At 41.7% G+C, this 24,515-nt stretch overlaps 1 protein-coding gene across 1 annotated transcript; it reads right to left on the minus strand.

Annotated features, from left to right (window-relative positions):
- Positions 1-1,805: 1,805 nt before the first annotated feature.
- On the minus strand, positions 1,806-24,479 carry LOC120056520 (protein Wnt-11-like). The gene is made up of 5 exons (XM_039004700.1): positions 24,397-24,479; positions 21,669-21,913; positions 19,315-19,592; positions 18,827-19,119; positions 1,806-1,980 (listed from the first exon to the last, which is right to left on the minus strand). Exons 1-5 carry the CDS (start codon positions 24,477-24,479, stop codon positions 1,806-1,808), a joined length of 1,074 nt encoding a protein of 357 aa, XP_038860628.1.
- Between the last annotated feature and the right edge of the window lie 36 nt (positions 24,480-24,515).

Here is a 24,515-nt window from a genome sequence, read left to right on the forward strand (position 1 = left end):
CTTACAGTCGGCTACTTTCGCCTTACCACTCAAACGCGCCCAGTGTATCTGGAATCCACTCCGCTGTACATTTCTCATAATTCCGAAAATAGAAAGACTTTAATCAGTTAAAACATGCCTATCAACCAATTTGTTAGCAGTTATTGACCGCTGCAAACACAAACCGAGCTCATAAAAGGCCTCCAAAACGCTCATGTAACAATGATTGCGTTCTATTAAACATACTTCCCCTGCTGTTCTATATTTCTGTAGCTGTGTTGGCAGCATCTGTGCCCCCATGGGCAGGCTAGGTCAATAGTGGTACATGTGTTCGGCTTGTGCAGGTTGGAGCCTCAATGTGTCAGAGCACAGCATTGGCCAAGATGCTTAGCTTCAAGCCCTCGCTAGCTATTTGTGTCTGTTAAGAATCATGAGAACCACAAGGCAACACAATGTTTGGTCAGAGGGTAATACTTCTGACTTACAGAGTTCCTTTTAGTAACAACCTAACCCTTTATATTCAAATAAATTAGATTTATTTCATTTTTTAATTGGAGGTTTAACCACTTCCAAGATCTCACCTAATTCATATGAGCGTTAGGCTAAACCTGTGATAGAATTAAAGCTTTCTTACAATGGTCTTTGTGACAGTGAGGAATGTCCAAACAAACCGTTTCCCAGGTATTTTGTAATTGAGAGGTTGATCCCAATTGGCCTTGAGATGAAACACTACAACACATCACAAGTGTGTTCATTTATCATAGCGTCACAGATGATTGTGTGAAATGTATATTTTCTTAACACTTGGAGATTAAAACAGTAATGCTTCGAGGGGAAGAAATATGGCTAGTCTATTCCAAAAACATCAGCTTGTGAGATTATGTAGTTCTCTTGACAAGTTTTTTCTAAATGACCAACAAGTTTTTCACCATGATGATGATGATAATGTGCGTTCTTGGGAAATTTTTAAAGAGCTTGGTAAAGATTCTTTAATTCGTTTATAAATATTTAATTATTTAATTCAGCATACAAAAAGACAGTATGTACATCCACTCAAGAGTGGTTCATAATAACACAGGATTATATGAGACCGATGTGTTCTGTTCACATGCTCTGAGCGTTAGGCTTTGGACTACCTGCATGTCAGACATTATAGGGATGATGTGCTGTTTCTAACACTGGGAGTTCTTTTTCCTTTTTCTGAGGATGCACACAGAACTTTCTGTCTGCAGGCGAGTCCCCATTCGAGTTGAAGTGTCCACAGTTCAACACCAGTTACTAAAAAAGTTCCATGACTGAAAGTACTGGAAGTTCCCTTTGTGTGTTTTGTACCTTTTTCCTCTCTTTCTTTGCGTGTCTTTCTCTCTTGAAAAAACGAGTACCATTTGAGCAATAAAAAATATGGATCCTTCAGAACCCTTTGAATTCCGTGGAAACGGTGAACGTCAACATCAGAGCGTGACCAGAAGTACAAAAAAACAAACATCCAATATAATTTATTTTAATAAAGGTATATGAAAATAGACTTTTGATATCCAAGTATGGCAAGTGTAAGGAAAGAAAAAACCCTTGAGGACGGTGGTCTTCACGTAAACCGATAGGCATTGTCACAACACCCATTTGTCCACGTTCGTAAAAATGTTTAACTTTTTAGTCCTGCTTGTGGGTCAGGGTTTAGTAAAAAATGATGAACAAAAATGAACTGTTTCTTGTCAAAATATACATGCTAAAGCTTAAGACAAAAGTAAGGCATCTTGGAACCGTAGTGCTTTGGTTATCTGTGGCCCCAGCCCAGAGACTGGATGGATGAAGTAGACAACATGGACTCATTTGCAGACGTATCTCTCCACAATCCTCTCACACTTCTTACACGTGACATAGCAGCACCAGTGGTACTTGCAGTGGCAGCGTTCCACCAGCTTCTCTGTGTAGGGGTTGTAGCCTCGCCCACAGCACATCAGGTCGCAGCTATCGCTGCCGATGGACGTCTTGTTGCACTGCCTGGAATGGACAGAGAGAGCGAGTTAAAATTAGTCTTAATCCTTTTTTGCATCCATAAATGACACTGTCTGCTCCCAAACAAATGACAGAGAAACAAACCATTCTATACACCGGTAATACATTTTGGTCAATGGAAAGCCCTCAAGGTCCCTAACATTTACACACACGCACGCACGCACACACACACACACACACAGATACACACGGTCTCCCCAATGAATTCCCCGCTCAAACAACACCATTGATCTTAGAATACTTCCTCTCTCAAATATCAACCCCAAAAAGTCCAACCCAAGCCTCACAAATGTATTGAAAAAGGGAGAGCTTGACAAATGCTTATTGTGCATTCACCCAAACAATCTCCCACGTGTTTTTTCTGAGGGCAGCAGATGCTTCGCTTGGGACCCTTTAATTTCTTAAGCCCAGGGGCATCTTATGTGAGCAGAGAATAGCTCTATCATAAATCAGAGTGAATACACAGGGGAGCCCTCCCTCTATTTAACCCTCTCTCTCCACATAATTGCATTGATTTATAATAGCAGAGTGTTAATGGCCAGCGTGGTGGGAGACAGAGACACTAAGAGGATGGCTGAAGGCTGCTGACACAGAGGAGGGAAAAGGAGGGAAGGGGTGGTGGGTAGGGAGGGAGGGAGGGTGAGTCATTGGAATAAGTAGGACAGACTCCTCTTTTTTCTTTTTTTTAACCTTTTTCTTTTTGTTTATTTTTAGGGGGTGGATCAGCTTTAATATTGCGGATAGATTGTCGCTTCCATCAACGTAATTGTCTGCACATTTCCAATCCCCCATATAATTTTTGGGGAAATATATATATATATACACACATACATACACATACTGTACATACCCAAATATATATATATATATATATATATATATATATATATATATATATATATACACTGCTCAAAAAAATAAAGGGAACACTAAAATAACACATCCTAGATCTGAATGAATGAAATATTCTTATTAAATACTTTTTTCTTTACATAGTTGAATGTGCTGACAACAAAATCACACAAAAATGATCAATGGAAATCAAATTGATCAACCCATGGAGGTCTGGATTTGGAGTCACACTCAAAATTAAAGTGGAAAACCACACTACAGGCTGATCCAACTTTGATGTAATGTCCTAATGTCCTGTAATGTCCAAGTCAAAATGAGGCTCAGTAGTGTGTGTGGCCTCCACGTGCCTGTATGACCTCCCTACAACGCCTGGGCATGCTCCTGATGAGGTGGCGGATGGTCTCCTGAAGGATCTCCTCCCAGACCTGGACTAAAGCATCCGCCAACTCCTGGACAGTCTGTGGTGCAACGTGGCGTTGGTGGATGGAGCGAGACATGATGTCCCAGATGTGCTCAATTGGATTCAGGTCTGGGGAACGGGCGGGCCAGTCCATAGCATCAATGCCTTCCTCTTGCAGGAACTGCTGACACACTCCAGCCACATGAGGTCTAGCATTGTCTTGCATTAGGAGGAACCCAGGGCCAACCGCACCAGCATGTGGTCTCACAAGGGGTCTGAGGATCTCATCTCGGTACCTAATGGCAGTTAGGCTACCTCTGGCGAACACATGGAGGGCTGTGCGGCCCCCCAAAGAAATGCCACCCCACACCATGACTGACCCACCGCCAAACCGGTCATGCTGGAGGATGCTGCAGGCAGCAGAACGTTCTCCACGGCGTCTCCAGACTCTGTCACGTCTGTCACATGTGCTCATGTGCTCAGTGTGAACCTGCTTTCATCTGTGAAGAGCACAGGGCGCCAGTGGCGAATTTGCCAATCTTGGTGTTCTCTGGCAAATGCCAAACGTCCTGCACGGTGTTGGGCTGTAAGCCCAACCCCCACCTGTGGACGTCGGGCCCTCATACCACCCTCATGGAGTCTGTTTCTGACCATTTGGGCAGCCACATGCACATTTGTGGCCTGCTGGAGGTCATTTTACATGGCTCTGGCAGTGCTCCTCCTGCTCCTCCTTGCACAAAGGCAGAGGTAGCGGTCCTGCTGCTGGGTTGTTGCCCTCCTACGGCCTCCTCCACGTCTCCTGATGTACTGGCCTGTCTCCTGGTAGCGCCTCCATGCTCTGGACACTACGCTGACAGACACAGCAAACCTTCTTGCCACAGCTCGCATTGATGTGCCATCCTGGATGAGCTGCACTACCTGAGCCACTTGTGTGGGTTGTAGACTCCGTCTCATGCTACCACTAGAGTGAAAGCACCGCCAGCATTCAAAACTGACCAAAACATCAGCCAGGAAGCATAGGAACTGAGAAGTGGTCTTTGGTCACCACCTGCAGAACCACTCCTTTATTGGGGGTGTCTTGCTAATTGCCTATAATTTCCACCTTTTGTCTATTCCATTTGCACAACAGCATGTGGAATTTATTGTCAATCAGTGTTGCTTCCTAAGTGGACAGTTTGATTTCACAGAAGTGTGATTGACTTGGAGTTACATTGTGTTGTTTAAGTGTTCCCTTTATTTTTTTGAGCAGTGTATATACGTAAACATTCATACATATACACATACAGTTGAAGTCGGAAGTTTACATACACTTAGCTTGGAGTCATTTAATCTCGTTTTTCAACCACTTCACAAATTTCTTGTTAACAAACTATAGTTTTGGCAAGTCGGTTAGGACATCTACTTTGTGCATGACACAAGTCATTTTTCCAACAATTGTTTGCAGACAGATTATTTAACTTATAATTCACTGTATCACAATTCCAGTGGTTCAGAAGTTTACATACACTAAGTTGACTGTGCCTTTAAATAACTTGCAAAATTCCAGAAACTTATGTCATGGCTTTAGATGCTTCTGATAGGCTTATTGACATCATTTGAGTCAATTGGAGGTGTACCTGTGGATGTATTTCAAGGCCTACCTTCAAACTCAATGACTCTGCTTGACATCATGGGAAAATCAAAAGAAATCAGCCAAGACCTCAGAAAAATAAATTGTAGACCTCCACAAGTCTGGTTCATCCTTCGGAGCAATTTTCAAATGCCTGAAGGTACAACGTTCATCTGTACAAACAATAGCACGCAAGTATAAACACCATGGGACCACGCAGCCGTCATACCGCTCAAGAAGGAGACGCGTTCTGTCTCCTAGAGATGAATATACTTTGGTGCGAAAAGTGCAAATCAATCCTAGAACAACAGCAAAGGACCTTGTGAAGATGCTGGAGGAAACAGGTAAAAAAGTATCTATATCCACAGTAAAACGAGTCCTATATCGACATAACCTCAAAGGCCGCTCAGCAAGGAAGAAGCCACTGCTCCAAAACCAGCATAAAAAAGCCAGACTACGGTTTTCAACTGCACATGGGGACAAAGATCGTACTTTTTGGAGAAATGTCCTCTGGTCCTCTGATGAAACAAAAATAGAACTGTTTGGCCATAATGACCACCATTATGTTTGGAGGAAAAAAGGGGGAGGCTTGCAAGCCGAAGAACACCATCCCAACTGTGAAGCACAGGGGTGGCAGCATCATGTTGTGGGGGTGCATTGCTGCAGGAGGGACTGGTGCACTTCACAAAATAGATGGCATCATGAGCAAGGACAATTATGTGGATATATTGAAGCAACATCTCAAGACATCAGTCAGGAAGTTAAAGTTTGGTCGCAAATGGGTCTTCCAAATGAACAATGAGCAAGCATACTTCCAAAGTTGTGGCAAAATGGCTTAAGGACAACAAAATCAAGATATTGGAGTGTCCATCACAAAGCTCTAACCTCAATCCTATAGAAAATGTGTGGGCAGAACTGAAAAAGCATGTGCGAGCAAGGAGGCCTACAAACCTGACTCAGTTACACAGTTACACCATTCAGGAGGAATGGACCAAAATTCACCTAACTTATTGTAATTTTTACGAGGATTAAATGTCAGGAATTGTGAAAAACTGAGTTTAAATGTTTTTGGCTAAGGTGTATGTAAACTTCCGACATCAGCTGTACATACATACACATTCATATATACATGCATACATATGCACACTTTTTTAGAATATACCTTTATTATTCCCCGCAAACCATACCACCCCTCCCACAATTGAAGTAAACGAATAAACAATAACACTTAGGCTTCTACCTTCAGTTTATACGTATTATACACATTTACAGACACAATCTATTTTACAATAGTTATATTGTCACGCCCTGACCTTAGTTATCTTTGTTTCTTTATTATTTTGGTTAGGTCAGGGTGTGACATGGGGGATGTATGTGTTTTGTCTTGTCTAGGGGTTTTGTATGTTTATGGGGTGTTTACTAGTCTAGGTGTTTGTATGTCTATGGTTGCCTAAATTGGTTCTCAATTAGAGGCAGCTGTTTATCGTTGTCTCTGATTGGGAACCATATTTAGGCATCCATATTCCGTTGGGTATTTCGTGGGTTATTGTCTATGTATTGGTTGCTTGTGTCTGTACTTTATATATATAGCTTCACGTTCGTTTTGTTGTTTTGATGAGTTTGTTTAAGTGTTCTTCGTTTCATGTTAAATAAATAGAAGAATGTATTCGTATCACGCTGCGCCTTGGTCCTCCTCTCTTCCTCCATACGACGAACGTGACATATATTTAGTTTTTTTTGTCCTTCCTCTATTTCTGATGTCCATCCAGTTTGATTTCTATTTGTAACTGTGCTATTTCAACATTTCTGAACCTATATACATTTTACAGACCCTGTATGTTTTACATTGGTTTTCTTGTTGTTATTAGTCCCAACCTTCAGCTTCATTCAACCCCTCCCAACTTTCTCTTAACACCATCCATTTTGGATATCTATTTGCCATATATTTTTCAACTGTGCTGTGATTCTTCAGAAAAGTACTGAACCTTTCTATTCTCATAGCTTCTACAGATTGTAAATTAAAGATAAACATTTTTGCTAGAATAATTATTGTATTATTGATCGATTGACTATGACTTTTCAAATCACCCAGTATTGCTATCTGCAGCGTTAGTTCTAGGTAAATGTTGCAATTCTTCAGCCATTCTTCCTGGACCTGTGACCAAAAACAAGCTACATATGGACAGTACCAAAATAAATGATCTAATGACTGCCTCCTCGCAGCAAAATCTGCAGAACCGGGAAGATTGTATCCCCCATATACTGTATATATAACATTATATTGGTTGCAAGAATTTTGTATATTAATTTAAATTTGAAGTTTTGAATCCGGCGTTGTTTTGCGTGTCAATTCATGAACCATGTGTGTAATGTCCTGACCAGAGTTCTTATGTGTTGTGCTTGTTTTAGTGTTGGTCAGGACGTGAGCTGGGTGGGCATTCTATGTTGTGTGTCTAGTTTGTCTGTTTCTGTGTAATGCTGCAATTAGTTGGTTGTAATTTTGGGTAGAGCAGACATTTCCATATGTCTGTGTTAGCTGCATGTGTGACATAACTCCACCAGTCCTATTTATGATATAATTTACAAAAATGATACCTTTTTTTAATCGAAAAATACATTCTTTCTATCAATTAGTATATTTGAGTTTAACCACAATATTTGTTCTGTCCTTTCAGGTGTATTAAACTGAAATTGCAACCAACTTTCTAAGGCTTGTTTAAAAAATAACAATATTTTGGAGAGGATTTCATTTTCAAATAACCAAAAGTGAGCAGTTGTAATCTGAATAAAGGGAAAAAGGCCATTCTTGATCATGGGGTGAGACATTCTTACTAATTTACTGGAGAACCATTTGAACCATTTCGGATTTAAGTATTACTTTGTATGACTGATGCCTTTAGTGAGAGGTCTAATGCTTTAATATTTAATCATTTCTGCCCTCCAAATTCATATTCGTTACATAAATAGGCCAGTTTAATTTTGTCTGACTTGCCATTCCAAATTGAATATTTTTTGTTCATATCATTTAAAAAGCAGGTCACTAGGTGTAGGCAAAACCATAAGCAAATAGATCAACTGTGATATGACTAAAGAGTTAATCATGGAGATTATTCAACAAATAGACAGGTATTTTCCTTTCCATGGTAGCAAGATCTTATCTATTTTTGCTAACTTTCTATTAAAATATATTGGAGTGAGATCATTTCTTTCTTTCGGGATATGTACACCGAGTATGTCCACATCCCTGTCAGACCATTTTATTGGTAAACTACACGGTAATGTAAATAGATTTTTTGTGATCCAATACATAATATAGTACACTTATCATAATTTGGTTCTAATCCAGAGAGGTTAGCAAAAGTATCTAGATCCTCTATGAGGCTGTGGAGGGATTCTAACTGTGGTTATAAAAGGAAACATAAATCATCAGCGTACAATGACACCTTTGTTTTTAAGCCACGGATTTCTAAACCCTTAATATTATTGTTAGATCTAATTTTAACAGCTAACATTTCGATGGCAATAATAAATAGATATGCTGATAGTGGACAACCTTGTTTTACTCCTCTTGACAGTTTAAAACTTTCTGACATGTAGTCATTATTTACTATTTTACACATAACTTTAAACCCATTTTATAAGAGATTCTACAAAATTGAAATATTCTAGGCATTTATATATAAACTCCAGTTGTACTTCAGCTATGAAAACCAGGCCTGGTTTCCCCAATATTTCATAGTATTCTATTGTTTCCCGTATTTGTCTTATATTATCTACAATGTATCAACCATGTAAAAACCTGTCTGATTAGGATGAATAATATCTGACAATACCTTTTTAATTCCATGAGCCAAGCATTTAGCTATAATTTTTGCATCACAACACTGAAGTGTAAGAGGCTCCAATTTTTTTAATGGACTGGATCTTTATATATACCACTTGAATCCTGTTTCAGTAATATTGAAATCAGACCTTCTTGTTGCGTGTCCGATAATCTACTGTTTATATAAGAGTGGTTAAAACATGCTAATAATGGTCCTCTGAGTATATATAAAGGTTTGGTATACTTCCACTTCTATGCCATCCAGCCCTGGAGTTTTCCCAGACTTAAAGGCTTTAATTGCATCATGAAATTCCTCCTCTGTAATTTGGCCTTCACATGAGTCTTTCTGTACAGATGTTAATTTTACATTATTAATAGGAAACAAATCCATACAATTAGCTTTGATTAGTGGAGATGGAAGAGACTGAAACGAAAACATATTCTTAAAGTACTTTACTTCCTCTTTCAAAATATTGTTCGGTGAATCATGCGTGACTCCATCATCTGTAACAAGTTTCAATACATTTTTTGGGGTAGCATTTCTATGTTGAAGATTGAAAAAGAATTTGGTGCATTTATCCCCATATTCCATCCAGTTCACTTTATTTTATAATATATTACACTGGATCTTTCTTGAAAAAGTTCCTCCATTTATTTTTGTTTTTCCTCTAACTTATTCTGTGCCTCGATGGTACCGTTTTTATTGCTATCTAACTGTACTGTTAGTCCTTCAATTTCCTTTGTTAATATGGACTCTTTATCTCTAAATTGATTTTGTTTTATAGATGAGTACTGAATTGCATGGCCTCTAAAGGCACATTTAAAAGTGTCCTATACAATAAGGGGATCTGCTGTACCTATGTTTTGTCGGAAAAAGTCAGTTATAAATTCTTCCGTCCTAGTTATAAACAAGTTATCCTCCAGTAGGCTTTGATTAAATTTCCAATATCCTCGCCCATGTGGAAATTCTGTAAGAGTAATATATATATGCTAATTATGTGATGATCCGACAACATTCTGTCCCCTATCAACACATTTTAAACTTTTGGTGCCAGAGAGAATGACATAAGAAAGTAATCAAGACAACTACAGTAGCTTGATTAAGCCTCCGCCATGTATATCTCACTAGGTCAGGGTATTTAAGCCTCCATATATCCACAAATTCCAATATATCCATGACATTCATGATTTCCTTAAGTGCCTGAAGGTGATAGTGTGTAGTGTGATTTCCTTTCCGGTCCATAGAGGTATTTAAAACTGTATTATAATCTCCCACCATAATAGTCTAGTTTTGCTTGTAGAGTTGATAAATTCTTATATATATTTTCAAAGAAGCTTGGATCATCATTATTTGGACCGTATAGGTTAATAAGCCATATCTGTTTATGGTCCAATAACATATTTAAAATCATCCATCTACCTTGATGATCTGTTTGCACAATTTGTACATTTGGATCAAAATTACTGTTAATTAATATCATCACCACTTTTGAGTTTCTTTGCCCATGGGAGAAATATATTTCACCCCCCAGTCCTTTTTCCACAAAACTTCATCTAAAATTGTTGAATGAGTTTCCTGTAAACAATAGATATTATATTCCTTCTCTTTTAGCCAGGTAAATACTGATTGTCTTTTCTTATTATCTGCTAAGCCATTACAATTATAACTGTCTATACTTATTTCACCACTTACCATAATGAGACAAGTTTCAATTCTGTTTATCAAAATATATGTCTGTAAACGTACCATTAACAACGAACATGATGATTGGGTGTCAATATAGCTGTACCATGATATTTGCATTGCTATTAAAACCTCTTGAGCCTATGGGGGGTGCTATTTCGACTTTGGAAAAATGTGTTCCCAAATTAAACTGCCTCGTACTCAATTCTTGCTCGTACAATATGCATATTATTATTACTATTGGATAGAAAACACTCTCTAGTTTCTAAAACCGTTTGAATTATTTCTCTGAGTGAAACAGAACTCATTCTGCAGCACTTTTCCTGTCAGGGAGTGAGATTTCAGAAATCGAGGTCCCTGTTCTGAGATCAGTTTATAAGTCCCCATGCAAGCTATGAGGGTACATGCACTGCATACGTCTTCCTCTAGATGTCAGTAAGCGGGGAGATTTTGAATGGAGTGGATTGCGCAATCTGGGCCCTATATATAGACCCTGGAGCGGAAGGACCGTCCTTTTCAACAGTGCGCTTGACGCATGAAGACATCACAATGGCGTCCTGCAAACGCTTTCGTTTTAGTAGTTCTCCGGTCATGTTTTTATTCGTTATAGGTGTTAAAGACATCATAAGGTAGTTAATTTAAACCGACTTATAGCAGTTTATAGCAGTTTATTGCGATTTTCCTGGATTTCTTTGTGACGCGCTTCCACTAGTTGGGCACCTCTCCAGTGGGTGGCTAACGTTAGCGGCTAATTCGACAGGACAAGAGGACATCTTTCAGCCAAAAGACGATTGTTCTGAAGAAAGGACACCTTGCCCAAGATTCTGATGGAAGCTCAGCTAATAGTAAGCAGTCTTTATGCTGATAATTCATTGTTCTGTTGAAAAAATTCAAATGCATAAGACTCCATTACTTGCAGTGTAGCCTTGCTTTATCGCACGGTGTATTGCGCAGTTACGTTAATTTAAAAAATTTAACCCAGCGATTGCATTAAGAACTAATTTGTCTTTCAATTGCTGTCCAACCTGTATTTTTTTAGTCAAGTTTATGAATAGTTTTCGATAAGAATAGGTGCCGTTCCAAGATGGCGCCGGACAGATTGCTTGACGTTATGGACACTATTATCATTGTATAAGCACGATTTGTGCCGCTAAATATGCACATTTTCGAACAAACTCTATATGCATTGTGTAATATGATGTTATAGGACTGTCATCTGAAGAATTCTGAGAAGGTTAGTGAAAAAATTTATATATTTGGTGGTTTATACGTTATTGCTATGTTTGGCTTGAATCAATGCTGTTGTAATGTTTGCTATTGTGCTAAGCTAATATAACGCTATATTGTGTTTTCGCTGTAAAACACTTAGAAAATCTGAAATATTGTCTGGATTCACAAGATCTGTGTCTTTCATTTGCTGTACGCTGTGTATTTTTCAGAAACGTTTTATGATGAGTATTTAGTTATTCCACATTGGTCTCTATAATTGCTCTGGCTGCTTCGGTGCTATTTTTGACGGTAGCTGTGATGGTAGCTGCAATGTAAAACTGATTTATACCTCAAATATGCACATTTTTCGAACAAAACATAGATTTATTGTATAACATGTTATAAGACTGTCATCTGATGAAGTTGTTTGTTGGTTAGTTTGGTTGGTTCTTGGTTAGTTAGGTTGGCTTTGTGCATGCTACCTGTGCTGTGAAAAATGTCTGTCCTTCTTTGTATTTGGTGGTGAGCTAACATAAATATACGTGCTGTTTTCGCTGTAAAACATTTAAAAAATCGGACATGTTGACTGGATTCACAAGATGTGTATCTTTCATTTGCTGTATTGGACTTGTTAATGTGTGAAAGTTAAATATTTCAAAAAAATATTTTTTGAATTTCGCGCTCTGCCTTTTCAGTGGAATGTGGGAGGAGTTCCGCTAGCGGAACGCCTGGGCTAGACAGGTTAAGTAAACATCCAATTGGTCCGCACTATTCCACCCACTAAAACCTCTCCTCATCCCGAGTTGGGTTGTCATCCCAATGCCCGGCAGACCACCTCCGCCCCCCCGGATCCCATGGCCCCGAAGAGACAGGGACCCATCCTTCGAAAAGAACACAGTGCCACCCACAGAACAGAAGCAAATCAACCGCCAAATGCATTTCCATCGCCCTCACCTCCATTTGTATTATATATAGCCATTTAAAAAATGTATATACTGAATATATACAGTATATTTAAAAAATCATGTTTATCTTATTTTACATAATTAGCTATTAATATTTGTAGTAATGTAGGTAATTTATGCAAAGGATTTTTACCTCTCGCCATTACCAAAATTACATTATGGCAAGCAATTATTATTTTAGCAAACAATTATTGTGATTCATCCTATATTGTCCCTAACATCTTTTACTCCCTCGCAACAGTTGGGATACACACACACACACACACACACACACACACACACACACACACACACACACACACACACACACACACACACACACACACACACACACACACACACACACACACACACACACACACTCATACACACTCAACCCCTTTCCCCCACAACAACCATAGACTCAGATTCTCAACAGTTGCACTATCCTAGAGCCCAACTCAAGAAAGGTATTGATTTACGAATGCATATACAGTTGCAGCTGTATGAGAAGGCCTGCAAAACTGTATGAGAAGGCCTGCAAAACCCATTGTCAGGTCCTAGGTGATGGAGGTCAGATATACCCCCTTCCCCTGAAACACCCACAACATGGTCCCCCATAGGGACCATATTCTAAGCATCTCTCCGTGCAGTCAGACCTTTGATTTTGTGCCATCAGGGTCACAATAATATACCCCCTCTCTGAATGTCCGAGTGTGACCCCCTCTCCATGTGTTACTGCAGCTACTGTTGCCAGCACTGCCACTGCCTGGGTGGGGGCACCCCACCGGAATCCCCCCCGGCTAGGTACAAGGTCGTGGGTGGGGGCACCCCACCGGAATCCCCCCCGGCTAGGTACAAGGTCGTCAAGGTTCTCATTAGCAGCTTTGAGAATTTCCTTGTATATTATGCTCTCCCATCCTTACAATAATGGCCTTTGGGATGGGGCAATTAACAATAGCTCTACACAGATTTGTTTTGTCAGGGAAAATCTGCCCTATCTGGTGCAAGTTAATGGATCAAAAGGACAGCACAGTCTGTTAACTCCACATCACTCTCACACAGCTGTCACTCACAGTCAGAGCTACTAATCTCATTCTGAATTAAAACACATCCTTCGATGGTGCCGTCACACGCAAGACCCACAGTGCTTGTTACCTTTGAGACACTGATCATCCCTCAGATCCGGGGATATTATTGAAATGTAACTTCTTATGCATTGCACTAAGACCGCACTCAGTCAGCTGTATAAGGAAATAAGCAAACAGGAAACCACTCACCCAGAGGCGGCACTCCTTGTGGCCGGAGACTTTAATGCAGGGAAACTTAAATCAGTTCTACCAAATCTCTATCAACATGTTAAATGTGCAACCAGAGGGAAACCAATTCTAGATCACCTGTAATCCACACACAGAGACGCGTACAAAGCTCTCCCTCGCCCTCCATTTGGTAAATCCGACCACAACTCTATCCTCCTGATTCCTGCTTACAAGCAAAAATTAAAGCAGGAAGCACCAGTGACTCGGTCTATAAAAAGTGGTCAGATGAAGCAGATGCTTAACTACAGGATTGATTTGCTATCACAGACTGGAACATGTTCCGGGATTCTTCCGATGGCATTGAGGAGTACACCACATCAGTCACTGGCTTTATCAATAAGTGCATTGAGGACGTCGTCCCCACAGTGACTGTACGTACATACCCCAACCAGAAGCCATGGATTACAGGCAACATTTGCACTGAGCTAAAGGGTAGAGCTGCCGCTTTCAAGGTGCGGGACTCTAACCCAGAAGCTTACAAGAAATCCTATGCCCTGCGACGAACCATCAAACAGGCAAAGCGTCAATACAGGGCTAAGATTGAATCATACTACACTGGTTCCGACGCTCGTCGGATGTGGCAGGGATTAAAAAACTATTACAGACTACAAAGGGAAGCACAGCCGCGAGCTGCCTAGTGACACAAGCCTACCAGACGAGCTAAATCACTTCTATGCTCGCTTCGAGGTAAGCAACACTGAGGCATGCATGAGAGCATCAGCTGTTCCGGACGACTGTGTGATATCGCTCTCCGTAGCCGATGTGAGTAAGACCTTTAAACAGGTCAACATACACAAGGCTGCGGGGCCAGACGGATTACCAGGACATGTGCTCCGGGCATGTGCTGACCAACTGGCAGGTGTCTACACTGACATTTTCAACATGTCCCTGATAGAGTCTGTAATACCAACATGCTTCAAGCAGACCACCATAGTCCCTGTGCCCAAGAACACAAAGGCAACCTGCCTAAATGACTACAGACTCGTAGCACTCACGTCCTTAGCCATGAAGTGCTTTGAAAGGCTGGTAATGGCTCACATCAACACCATTATCCCAGAAACCCTAGACCCACTCCAATTTGCATACCGCCCAAACAGATCCACAGATGATGCAATCTCTATTGCACTCCACACTGCCCTTTCCCACCTGGACAAAAGGAACACCTATGTGAGAATGCTGTTCATTGACTACAGCTCAGTGTTCAACACCATAGTACCCTCAAAGCTCATCACCAAGCTAAGGATCCTGGGACTAAACACCTCCCTCTGCAACTGGATCCTGGACTTCCTGACAGGCCGCCCCCAGGTGGTGAGGGTAGGTAGCAACACATCTGCCACGCTGATCCTCAACACTGGAGCTCCCCAGGGGTGCGTGCTCAGTCCCCTCCTGTACTCCCTGTTCACCCACGACTGCATGGCCAGGCACGACTCCAACACCATCATTAAGTTTGCTGACGACACAACAGTGGTAGGCCTGATCAACGACGAGACAGCCTATAGGGAGGAGGTCAGAGACCTGACCGGGTGGTGCCAGAATAACAACCTATCCCTCAACGTAACCAAGACTAAGGAGATGATTGTGGACTACAGGAAAAGGAGCACCGAGCACGTCCCCATTCTCATCGACGGGGCTGTAGTGGAGCAGGTTGAGAGCTTCAAATTCCTTGGTGTCCACATCAACAACAAACTAGATTGGTCCAAACACACCAAGAGAGTCGTGAAGAGGGCACGACAAAGCCTATTCCCCCTCAGGAAACTAAAAAGATTTGGCATGGGTCCTGAGATCCTCAAAAGGTTCTACAGCTGCAACATCGAGAGCATCCTGACCGGTTGCATCACTGCCTGGTACGGCAATTGCTCGGCCTCCGACCGCAAGGCACTTCAGAGGGTAGTGCGTACGGCCCAGTACATCACTGGGGCAAAGCTGCCTGCCATCCAGGACCTCTACACCAGGCGGTGTCAGAGGAAGGCCCTAAAAATTGTCAAAGACTCCAGCCACCCCAGTCATAGACTGTTCTCTCTACTACCTCATGGCAAGCGGTACCGGAGTGCCAAGTCTCGGACAAAAAGGCTTCTCAACAGTTTTTACCCCCAAGCCATAAGACTCCTGAACAGGTAACCAGATGGTTACCCGGACTATTTGCATTGCGTGCCCCCCCCCCAACCCCTCTTTTACGCTGCTGCTACTCTCTGTTTATCTTATATGCATCGTCACTTTAACTATACATTCATGTACATACTACCTAAATGGCCCGACCAACCAGTGCCCCCGCACATTGGCTAACCGGGCTATCTGCATTGTGTCCCACCACCCGCCAGCCCCTCTTTTTACGCTTCTGCTACTCTCTGTTCATCATATATGCATAGTCACTTTTACCATACCTACATGTACCGTACATACTACCTCAATAAGCCTGACTAACAGGTGTCTGTATATAGCCTTGCTACTCTTTTTTCAAATGTCTTTTTACTGTTGTTTTATTTCTTTACTTACCTACACACACACACACACACATACCTTTTTTCCCCGCACCATTGGTTAGAGCCTGTAAGTAAGCATTTCACTGTAAGGTCTACACCTGTTGTATTCGGCGCACGTGACAAATAAACTTTGATTTGATTTGATTTTCTATTATTACAGAACACATTCTAATCCCACAATGAACATCACTATAGGACACTTGTAAAGGACAACTTTCTACAGAAGAGGCGCCCAACATTTCTGTCCCTAACTGAGTAGGCTTCATGTTTGCTGCTACTCCACTCCAGATATTATCAAAGGGCAGTGGTGGAAAAAGTACCCAACGGTCATACTTAAGAGATACCTTAATAGAAAATGACTCAAGTAAAAGTAAAAGTCACCCAGTAACATTCTACTTGAATAAAAGTCTAAGTATTTGGTTTAAAATATATTTAAGTATCAAAGGTAAACGTATAAATAATTTCCAAATCCTAATATTAAGCAAACCAGATGGCACCATTTTCTTGTTTTTTATTTATTTACAGAAAGCCACGGGCACACTCCAACATTCAGACATAATTTACAAATGAAGCATGTGTGTTGAGTGAGTCCACCAGATCAGAGGCAGTAGGGATGACCAGGGATGTTCGGTTGATAAGTGCGTGAATTTGACTATTTTGACTATTTGTCCTGCTAAGCGTTCAAAATGTAACGAGTACTTTTTGGTGTCAAGGAAAATGTATGGAGAAAAAAGTACAATATTTTCTTAAGCGAAGTAAAAGTAGTCAAAAATATAAATAGTAAACTACTTAAGTAGTACTTTAAAGTATTTTTACTTAAGTACTTTACACAACTGTCAATGGGGTCAAAGCTATCCATGGCGAGGAGTAGTGAGATTAGAATTCACTTGAAGAGTAAACACAGATAAGGCCATCCTGAAGTGTGCACCACTGAACATGGCTCCGTCTGGGTATCCCACTAGCTCTTGTGGAGTGTCTAGGGATCGTGGGGGTGAGGAGTATGGTGCTGTGATGAGGCCATGTGATGGCGAGGAGGAGGTGTGGGATGGGGCGGTTAAAACATCCCTAGACCTCTGGGACCCTCTTGGAAGCACATACCACACGGCACATCAGTGTCACACGTCCCCTTGCAGACTGCCACCAACGATTGCAGGAGGCTGATGGTGCCTTAAGACTCGGCATAAAGGACTAAATAGTGTACATGCTATAGACCACGTGTGGTGGGACCATTATCAGGTTGGGGGCAGCAAATGCATGGAGCACATTGAGTGCACCTGACGCGCAATATGTCTTCAGGTTACAGTATCTGTTAAGTGGCCTGCTGCTCAGTAGCTCAGGGCTAGGCACATGACACTTGACATTTGGACTATAGCTGGCTCTAGGAATAGTAAAGAGACATTTGCATTAATTGTTTTCAATGGTCCACATATGTTAGTCTGCATTTCCAGCTCCAAGAGCTGCCAACCACAAAACCCTACTCCGTTTTACATTTGTCATACGTCTTCTGCAGTCCAAAACCAAATAGCAGAGATTCAGGAATATGCTGCTAAAATGGATACCCATGGCAAAAGATGCGAAAGGCAGAAAATCCACTAGGCTGCCAAAGATGGCTAGCACATTTTTGTAGAAGGGGGGTGGCCAGACCTCTCTCTATATCTGGCCCTTACCTCAGACAAAGAAAATGTCCCTTACTTTCCGCTAAGTTCTCACAGTTGTCAGACCAACAACATGCAACATATATTTAAGCAATAAGGCCTGGGGGGGTGTGGTATATGGCCAAGGCTGTTCTCACGCATGACTCAACGCGGAGTGCCTGGATACAGGCCTTAGCCGTGGTATATTGGCCACTTACCACAAACCCCCGAGGTGCATTATTGCTATTATAAACTGGTTACCAACATAATTAGAGTAGTATAAATAAATATTTTGTCATACCTGTGGAATATGGTCTGATATATCACGGCTGTCAGCCAATCAGCATTCAGGGCTCGAACCAACCAGTTTCTAATTCCTAATAAAACACTTCAGATGAATAGAGAGTCTTATTCTATCTTTGGGGACCATTACCTCTCAAATCGATATCAGCTGAATGCACTCAGGCCCTAAGAATAACCGCATTACTCACCCCTGTCTGATTGCAACACAAGGGCCCAAGTCACAACGGTCATGTCAGGGACACGTGCTCAGACATACCACAGACAGGCCAATCTCCGGGACCACTTTCTTTGTCAGAGATTCTTAAAACAAAATGGTGTCTGCCACCAGAGTTTTGCAAAAGAGGAGCTCTGATTTTATACGTTCCTACAGTATATACTTCCACAATGTGCCACCCATAACACCCTGCTTTTATAAACACACACACACACACACACACACACACCACACACACACACACACACACACACACACACACACACACACACACACACACACACACACACACACACACACACACACACACACACACACACACACACACACACACACACACACCTATTGTAACAGTCTCACCTGTCCTGGGTGCCAATGGAGCCGAGCTTGTCGTTCTTGGCGCAGAAGTCCGGGGAGCTCTGCAAGTAAACCAGCTCGTTCTCCCTGACGGGCCTGATGTCGATGTCCTTGGGGACCAGCTGCTTGCGCGTACCCATGGGTCTGTGCACCACCTTGGTGGCTGACAGGTACTTGGTCTTCAGGTCCATGGCGATATCCTTTAGGTCCTGCAGGCCTCTCCAGCAGGTCCGTATGGAGCAAGAGCCAGACACACCATGACACTTACATTTCATCACCAGCGCATCCCTCAGGGCCTGGGGGAGAAATAGAGGATGTGAATGTCAAACACTGTTACTACTGAGGTTGATGCTATGGCAGAAAATACGTCAAATATTCTACAAAGGCATTATAAATTACAAGAGTTATAAATGTACATGCTCATATGTAGGGCTATTACAGTGACCGTATTACCAACAGTGAGTATATCCGTGATCTGCGTGTGTAACTACCTGTCTCCCCACTTCACTGTTGTGCAGGTGCATCAGCTTGTTGGCGTGGGAGCCTGCCTTCTTCATCTTCATGGGGGCGTCAGAGAACTTGGAGCCCATGACCAGGCCGTAGTGCAGGTTGTCTGCACAGCCGCCCCAGCGGTAGCCTGGCTCAGGGATCTCTCCGGGGATGGGGCCACATGAACACAGCCGCAGGTCCCCCGATGTGCACGCCCGTGCGATGGTGTGGCTGATGGCTGCCGCGGACAGGGCGTACACGAACGCTGACTCCCTCGTGCCTGTTGAGAACAACAAGACAAATCCTTGTAAGTGATTGAACTGACTTCTGTAGATGAACTGTTATTGTTTTTCATTCATGTAACCTTCATTTAACCCTAACCTGTACCCTTAGTGAGGGTAACATGAAAAAGTCACTAGACATATATGGTTATACAGGCAGAGTGAATAATATGGATGTTATAAAGTGAGTGTACAAAACATTAGGAACATGCTCTTTCCATGACAGACTGACCAGGTGAATCCAGGTGAAAGCTATGCTCCCTTATTGATGTCACTTGTTTCATCCACTTCATTCAATGTAGATGAAGGGGATGAGACAGGTTAAAGAATGATTTTTAAGCCTTCAGACAATTGAGATGTAGATTGTGTATGTGTGTCATTCAGAGTGCCTTTGAACGGAGTACCGGTTTGAGTGTGTCAGGAACTGAACCGCTGCTGGGTTTTTGAAATCAACAGTTTCCTGTGTGTATCAAGAATGGTCCACCACCCAAAGCACATCCAGCCAACTTGACACAACTGTGAGAAGCATTGGAGTCAACATGGGCCAGCATTCCTGTGGAACACTTTCGACGCCTTGTAGAGTCCATCCCCCTGATGAACTGAGGCTGTTCTGAGGCCAAAAAGGGGGGGGGGGGGGGTGCAACTTAATATTAGGAAGGTGTTCCTAATGTTTCGTACACTCAGTGTATAGGTAATGAAGTGTGTACACACAGAGGGCATATATGTCAATGCTGGATGATGGAGGTAGGAGACAAGAAGAAAGAACCATTCATGCCATCAAAGACATCCCTGTATGAAGAAGAGCATTCGTCTAGAGTCTGCCAGGGGCTTCTTAAGACTGGTCTAACAGTTGACAGATGGAGCCTGTCTTCTCCTGAGGCGCATCATCGTGGAGCTATCTCACTAAACCTTTGATTAGAAGCCAGCTCTTTGTTGTGGGATTTTTACATCTTCACCTAAACTCAGTAAAACTGGAAATGGCATTGGCTCTGTCTGGCTCAGCAAAGATCCTTTTAGCAATGGAAATGAACCCATCAAAGTACAAGTCCAGAACACGGAAAGACTCTCAAAACACTGCAAGGAGTGTGCATTTAATGAAACGAGGATCGATAGAAAAAATGTAGGCATATTACTAATGCTTTGTACTGAAGGGAGCAACTAAGAGCCTGCCTAGTCATAAGAAGTATGTTCCGCAGAGATCGCTGGCAATATTTCACATCATGCTTTACTATAGAAAAACAGATGCATGTAGGTAATGTATGCCGTAAAAAGGATTTAAAACTGAGAAGGATGAGATGCCACAAAAAAGATATCTAGATCCCTTCTAATAGTCACTGTCCAACTCAATACTACATAGTGGAATCTATTGTGCAACAGAAAAGGCACTACTATTTTTATTTTTTTAATTAACCTTTATTTAACCAGTTAAGATCCACTGAGGTTAAAAACCTATTTTGTGAGGGCGACCTGACAAGAAGGAAATACAGGGAAATAGCAGTTTACATAAAATATTACAACAAAAAAAATACAAAATACACACAAAGACAGTGTCACAAGTTACAGATACATTTGAAGATTATCTGTAACTAAGCAATGAAGACAACCACATCAAGTACTTGGAATTTAAAGAGAAGAACTTTGTAGCACAGATATTATGGAGGTGAGTGGCTAGGGTGATAGTGGATGATTTTCTTTCTTTCAAGGGGACACAAAGAAGAATGGTATCCTTTGCCTGTCACAGTGAGCACTGCCCTCAGAGCACAAAAGACCACCAAGGACGATAATTAAAGCTTTAAACTCTCTCTTGTAAATAATCTCCTGCGACAGTTAGATTGGATGTTTGAATCCCACCAAGGACACAGAGTTTCTACTGTGCTAATCATTTGGCCAGAGATGATCACTCCTAGTTCGTTTGAAAAAAACGTATAGTTTGCACACCTAGCACAATGGATCTCACACCACCATTTCAGTCAATAGATCTTCACATAGTATACTCCAGTATTCTGGAGTTGATTTCCTTATTTTACGCCTAGTTCTAACCACCATAAATAGTAGATTGTGACCAGTAGGCCTACCTCTGTCAAGGTCCGGTCGATACCTTAAAGAGTCACTGGGGATATCAATAGAGGAACAGTTCCAGCGCATGTCAGCGAAGGTCTTCTGGCAGGTCTTCTTGACCTCGCGTGCTGCAGCGATGATGGTCTGCATGAGCTCCAGGTTGCTCCGACACAGCTGGGCTTGTGACGACACCAGGCCCGGCAGCAGCTTGCAGTGGTGGGTCTGGTTGATGTGTAAGGACACAGGTGTGTGTGATAGGGCCCTGTAACAGAAACAGACATGCAAAAGCCAATACAAGGTCATTTTCTTACTTATGCCATATACTGAGCCACATGTTTTCAACCATTCAAACACATAATGAGAGCTGTTTGGAATGGGGAACATTTCTGGCATTTGAACCACTTGACTTGACTACAATGGAAATGCCAATGGAAATCTCTCAAGATGTCACGAACAGGTTAAACATAACAGACCACAGCTTGGCATCAGGTTATTCTCCTGATTCAGTTCACTAGAGGAGGTTCCAGAACATGCCAAACAATTTATTCATCATAGGCAAAAAGCCAAATCTGACGGCGCTACATCTATTCATCTATCATCATTTACATTCTTCATTGGTTTAAAGGATTTTATTTGACCCGAGACTTTACTGTGACATAAGTAATCTGAATGTGGAAATCTAAAAGGGGGGCACACATACTTTGTTTTCACTTAGACTGAATAGAAGATTAGTTCATAGAAAAACCACCAGAGAACCTGGTCAGTCAGTCAATTCCTGATCTCTGTTTTCTATGTCTTGCAGGAGCACTGCGAGAGAGAGAGAGTTCCGTGAGAACCAGCCAATGCCTCCTGCACCTTGGCCTGTTTGGGATTAGGAGGAAGGGGGCGGCCACTCCATGCCTAATGATAAGCTGTGACACCCCTGTGCTCCTGTAATCCAGCGCTCACAAGTGTTTATGGTCCCATCTGGTTCACATCCAGGCCCTGTAGCAATATCAAGGCTGGGAGAGACCCTTTCTACGATAGGATTTAGTACAATGTCATGCAATCCCCAATCTCACTCTCTCTCTCTCTGAGGCACATTTGCTGCTCAACGGTTATAGCCTAGAGAAATATTAACAACTCACTCATATAGGTTTCAGATGCTACAGATGCTAAATAACCATTCCAAATCATGTGCAGGCTTAAAATGTCCATTAATCTATGAACAGAATACAAATATTACCAAAATCACTAAAGAAGAGTGTGCAAAGCTGTCATCAAGGCAAAGGGTTTGAAGAATCTCAAATATAAAATATATCTTGATTTGTTTTAACACTTTTTTGGTTATTACATGATTCCATATGTGTTATTTCATAGTTTTGATAGAGAAAAACCCTGGAATGAGTAGGTGGGCCAAAACTTTTGACTGGTACAGTATATATATATACAAAAGTATGTCGACACCCCTTCAAATTAGTGGATTCGGTTATTTCAGCCACACCCGTTGCTGACAGGTGTATAAAATCGAGCACACAGCCACGCAATATTCACAGACAAACATTGGCATTAGAATGGCCTTACTGAAGAGCTCAGTGACTTTCAACGTGGCATTGTCATAGGATGCCACCTTTCCCTGGTCAACTGTAAGTGCTGTTATTATGAAGTGGAAACGTCTAGGAGCAACAATGGCTCAGCTGTAAAGTGGTAGGCCACACAAGCTCACAGAACGGGACCGGCGAGTGCTTTGTGGCAACAGTTTGAGGAAGGCCCTTTCCTGTTTCAGCATAACATTCTGACTAGACCGGGTGCACACGTGCTTCAATGTGCATGTTCATTTTGTCCGCCCACACCAGACGCGATCAGGACACACAGGTTGAAATATCTAAACGAACTCTGAACCAATTATATTAATTTGGGGAGAGGTTTAAGAACATTTAAGGCAATTTAGCTAGCTAACTTGCTGTTGCTAGCTAATTTGTCCTGGCATATAAACATTGGGTTGTTATTTTACCTGAAATACACAAGGTCCTCTACTCTACAAGGTCTTCTACTCTACTGACAATTAATCCACAGATAAAAGAGTAAACCGAGTTTGTTTCTAGTATCTCCTCGTTCAGGCTTCTTCTTGGACTTTATATGGCGGTTGGAAACCAACCACCGACTGGACTGGAGTGTGGATCTCAATTCATCTTTCAATCACCCACATGGATATATGCTCCTAAAAACCAATGAGGAGATGGGAGAGGTGGGACTTGCAGTGCGTCAAGCGTCACAAATAGAACTTAGTTCTATTTTAGTGCCTGGCGATGCAGACCAACTCCATATTAATTCAATGAGCAGGTGTCCACATACTTTTGGTCATGTAGTGTATATATATGTATATATTTTTTTCATTTTTGGAAATGTATCTGCCAGTTGCTCATCCCTGCTGTAGAGCATTCATTTTCCAATCTCTAATTCCAGTTCAAATCTTCTTATTAACATTCACCAGGGAACAAATTGAGAACCTAATTTAATAGGTACTCAGTACTCAAACTAAAACACACAACCTGCCTTTCTTTTTACCCACATACACAATATGGCAAAAATATTCATCTTTAGATGGACAATAAAGTTCTATTATATTCTGTTATATTCTATAACAGATTAAGAATCAATAAAGTAAAAAACGAGAAGGATTTGGAGAGACCCATCTTCTGTACAACATAGTGCACAATAAAGGAAAAATGCAGACACAAAAATAAGGAAAGAAAAGGTCCTTACAGCCATTTGATGCCGGAGCAGATCTGGGACAACAGCAGAATGGTAAGCAGACAGAGCGGGAGGGTGTTAGACATTTTCTTCATGATGATAATGTTCCAACTTAGAGATGACGGTAATGC

Source organism: Salvelinus namaycush, chromosome 12 (genome assembly GCF_016432855.1).
Source record: "Salvelinus namaycush isolate Seneca chromosome 12, SaNama_1.0, whole genome shotgun sequence".
NCBI classification, from domain to species: domain Eukaryota; kingdom Metazoa; phylum Chordata; class Actinopteri; order Salmoniformes; family Salmonidae; genus Salvelinus; species Salvelinus namaycush.

Excerpts from the sequence above, each read along its gene's own strand:
- LOC120056520 (XM_039004700.1), bottom strand. The coding sequence starts at position 24,479 with ATGAAGAAAATGTCTAACACCCTCCCGCTCTGTCTGCTTACCATTCTG. Across the intron at positions 21,914-24,396 it reads TGCTCCGGCATCAAATGGCT|GGCCCTATCACACACACCTG; the intron begins GTAAGGACCTTT and ends TTTCTGTTACAG. Across the intron at positions 19,593-21,668 it reads TCGACCGGACCTTGACAGAG|GCACGAGGGAGTCAGCGTTC; the intron begins GTAGGCCTACTG and ends TGTTCTCAACAG.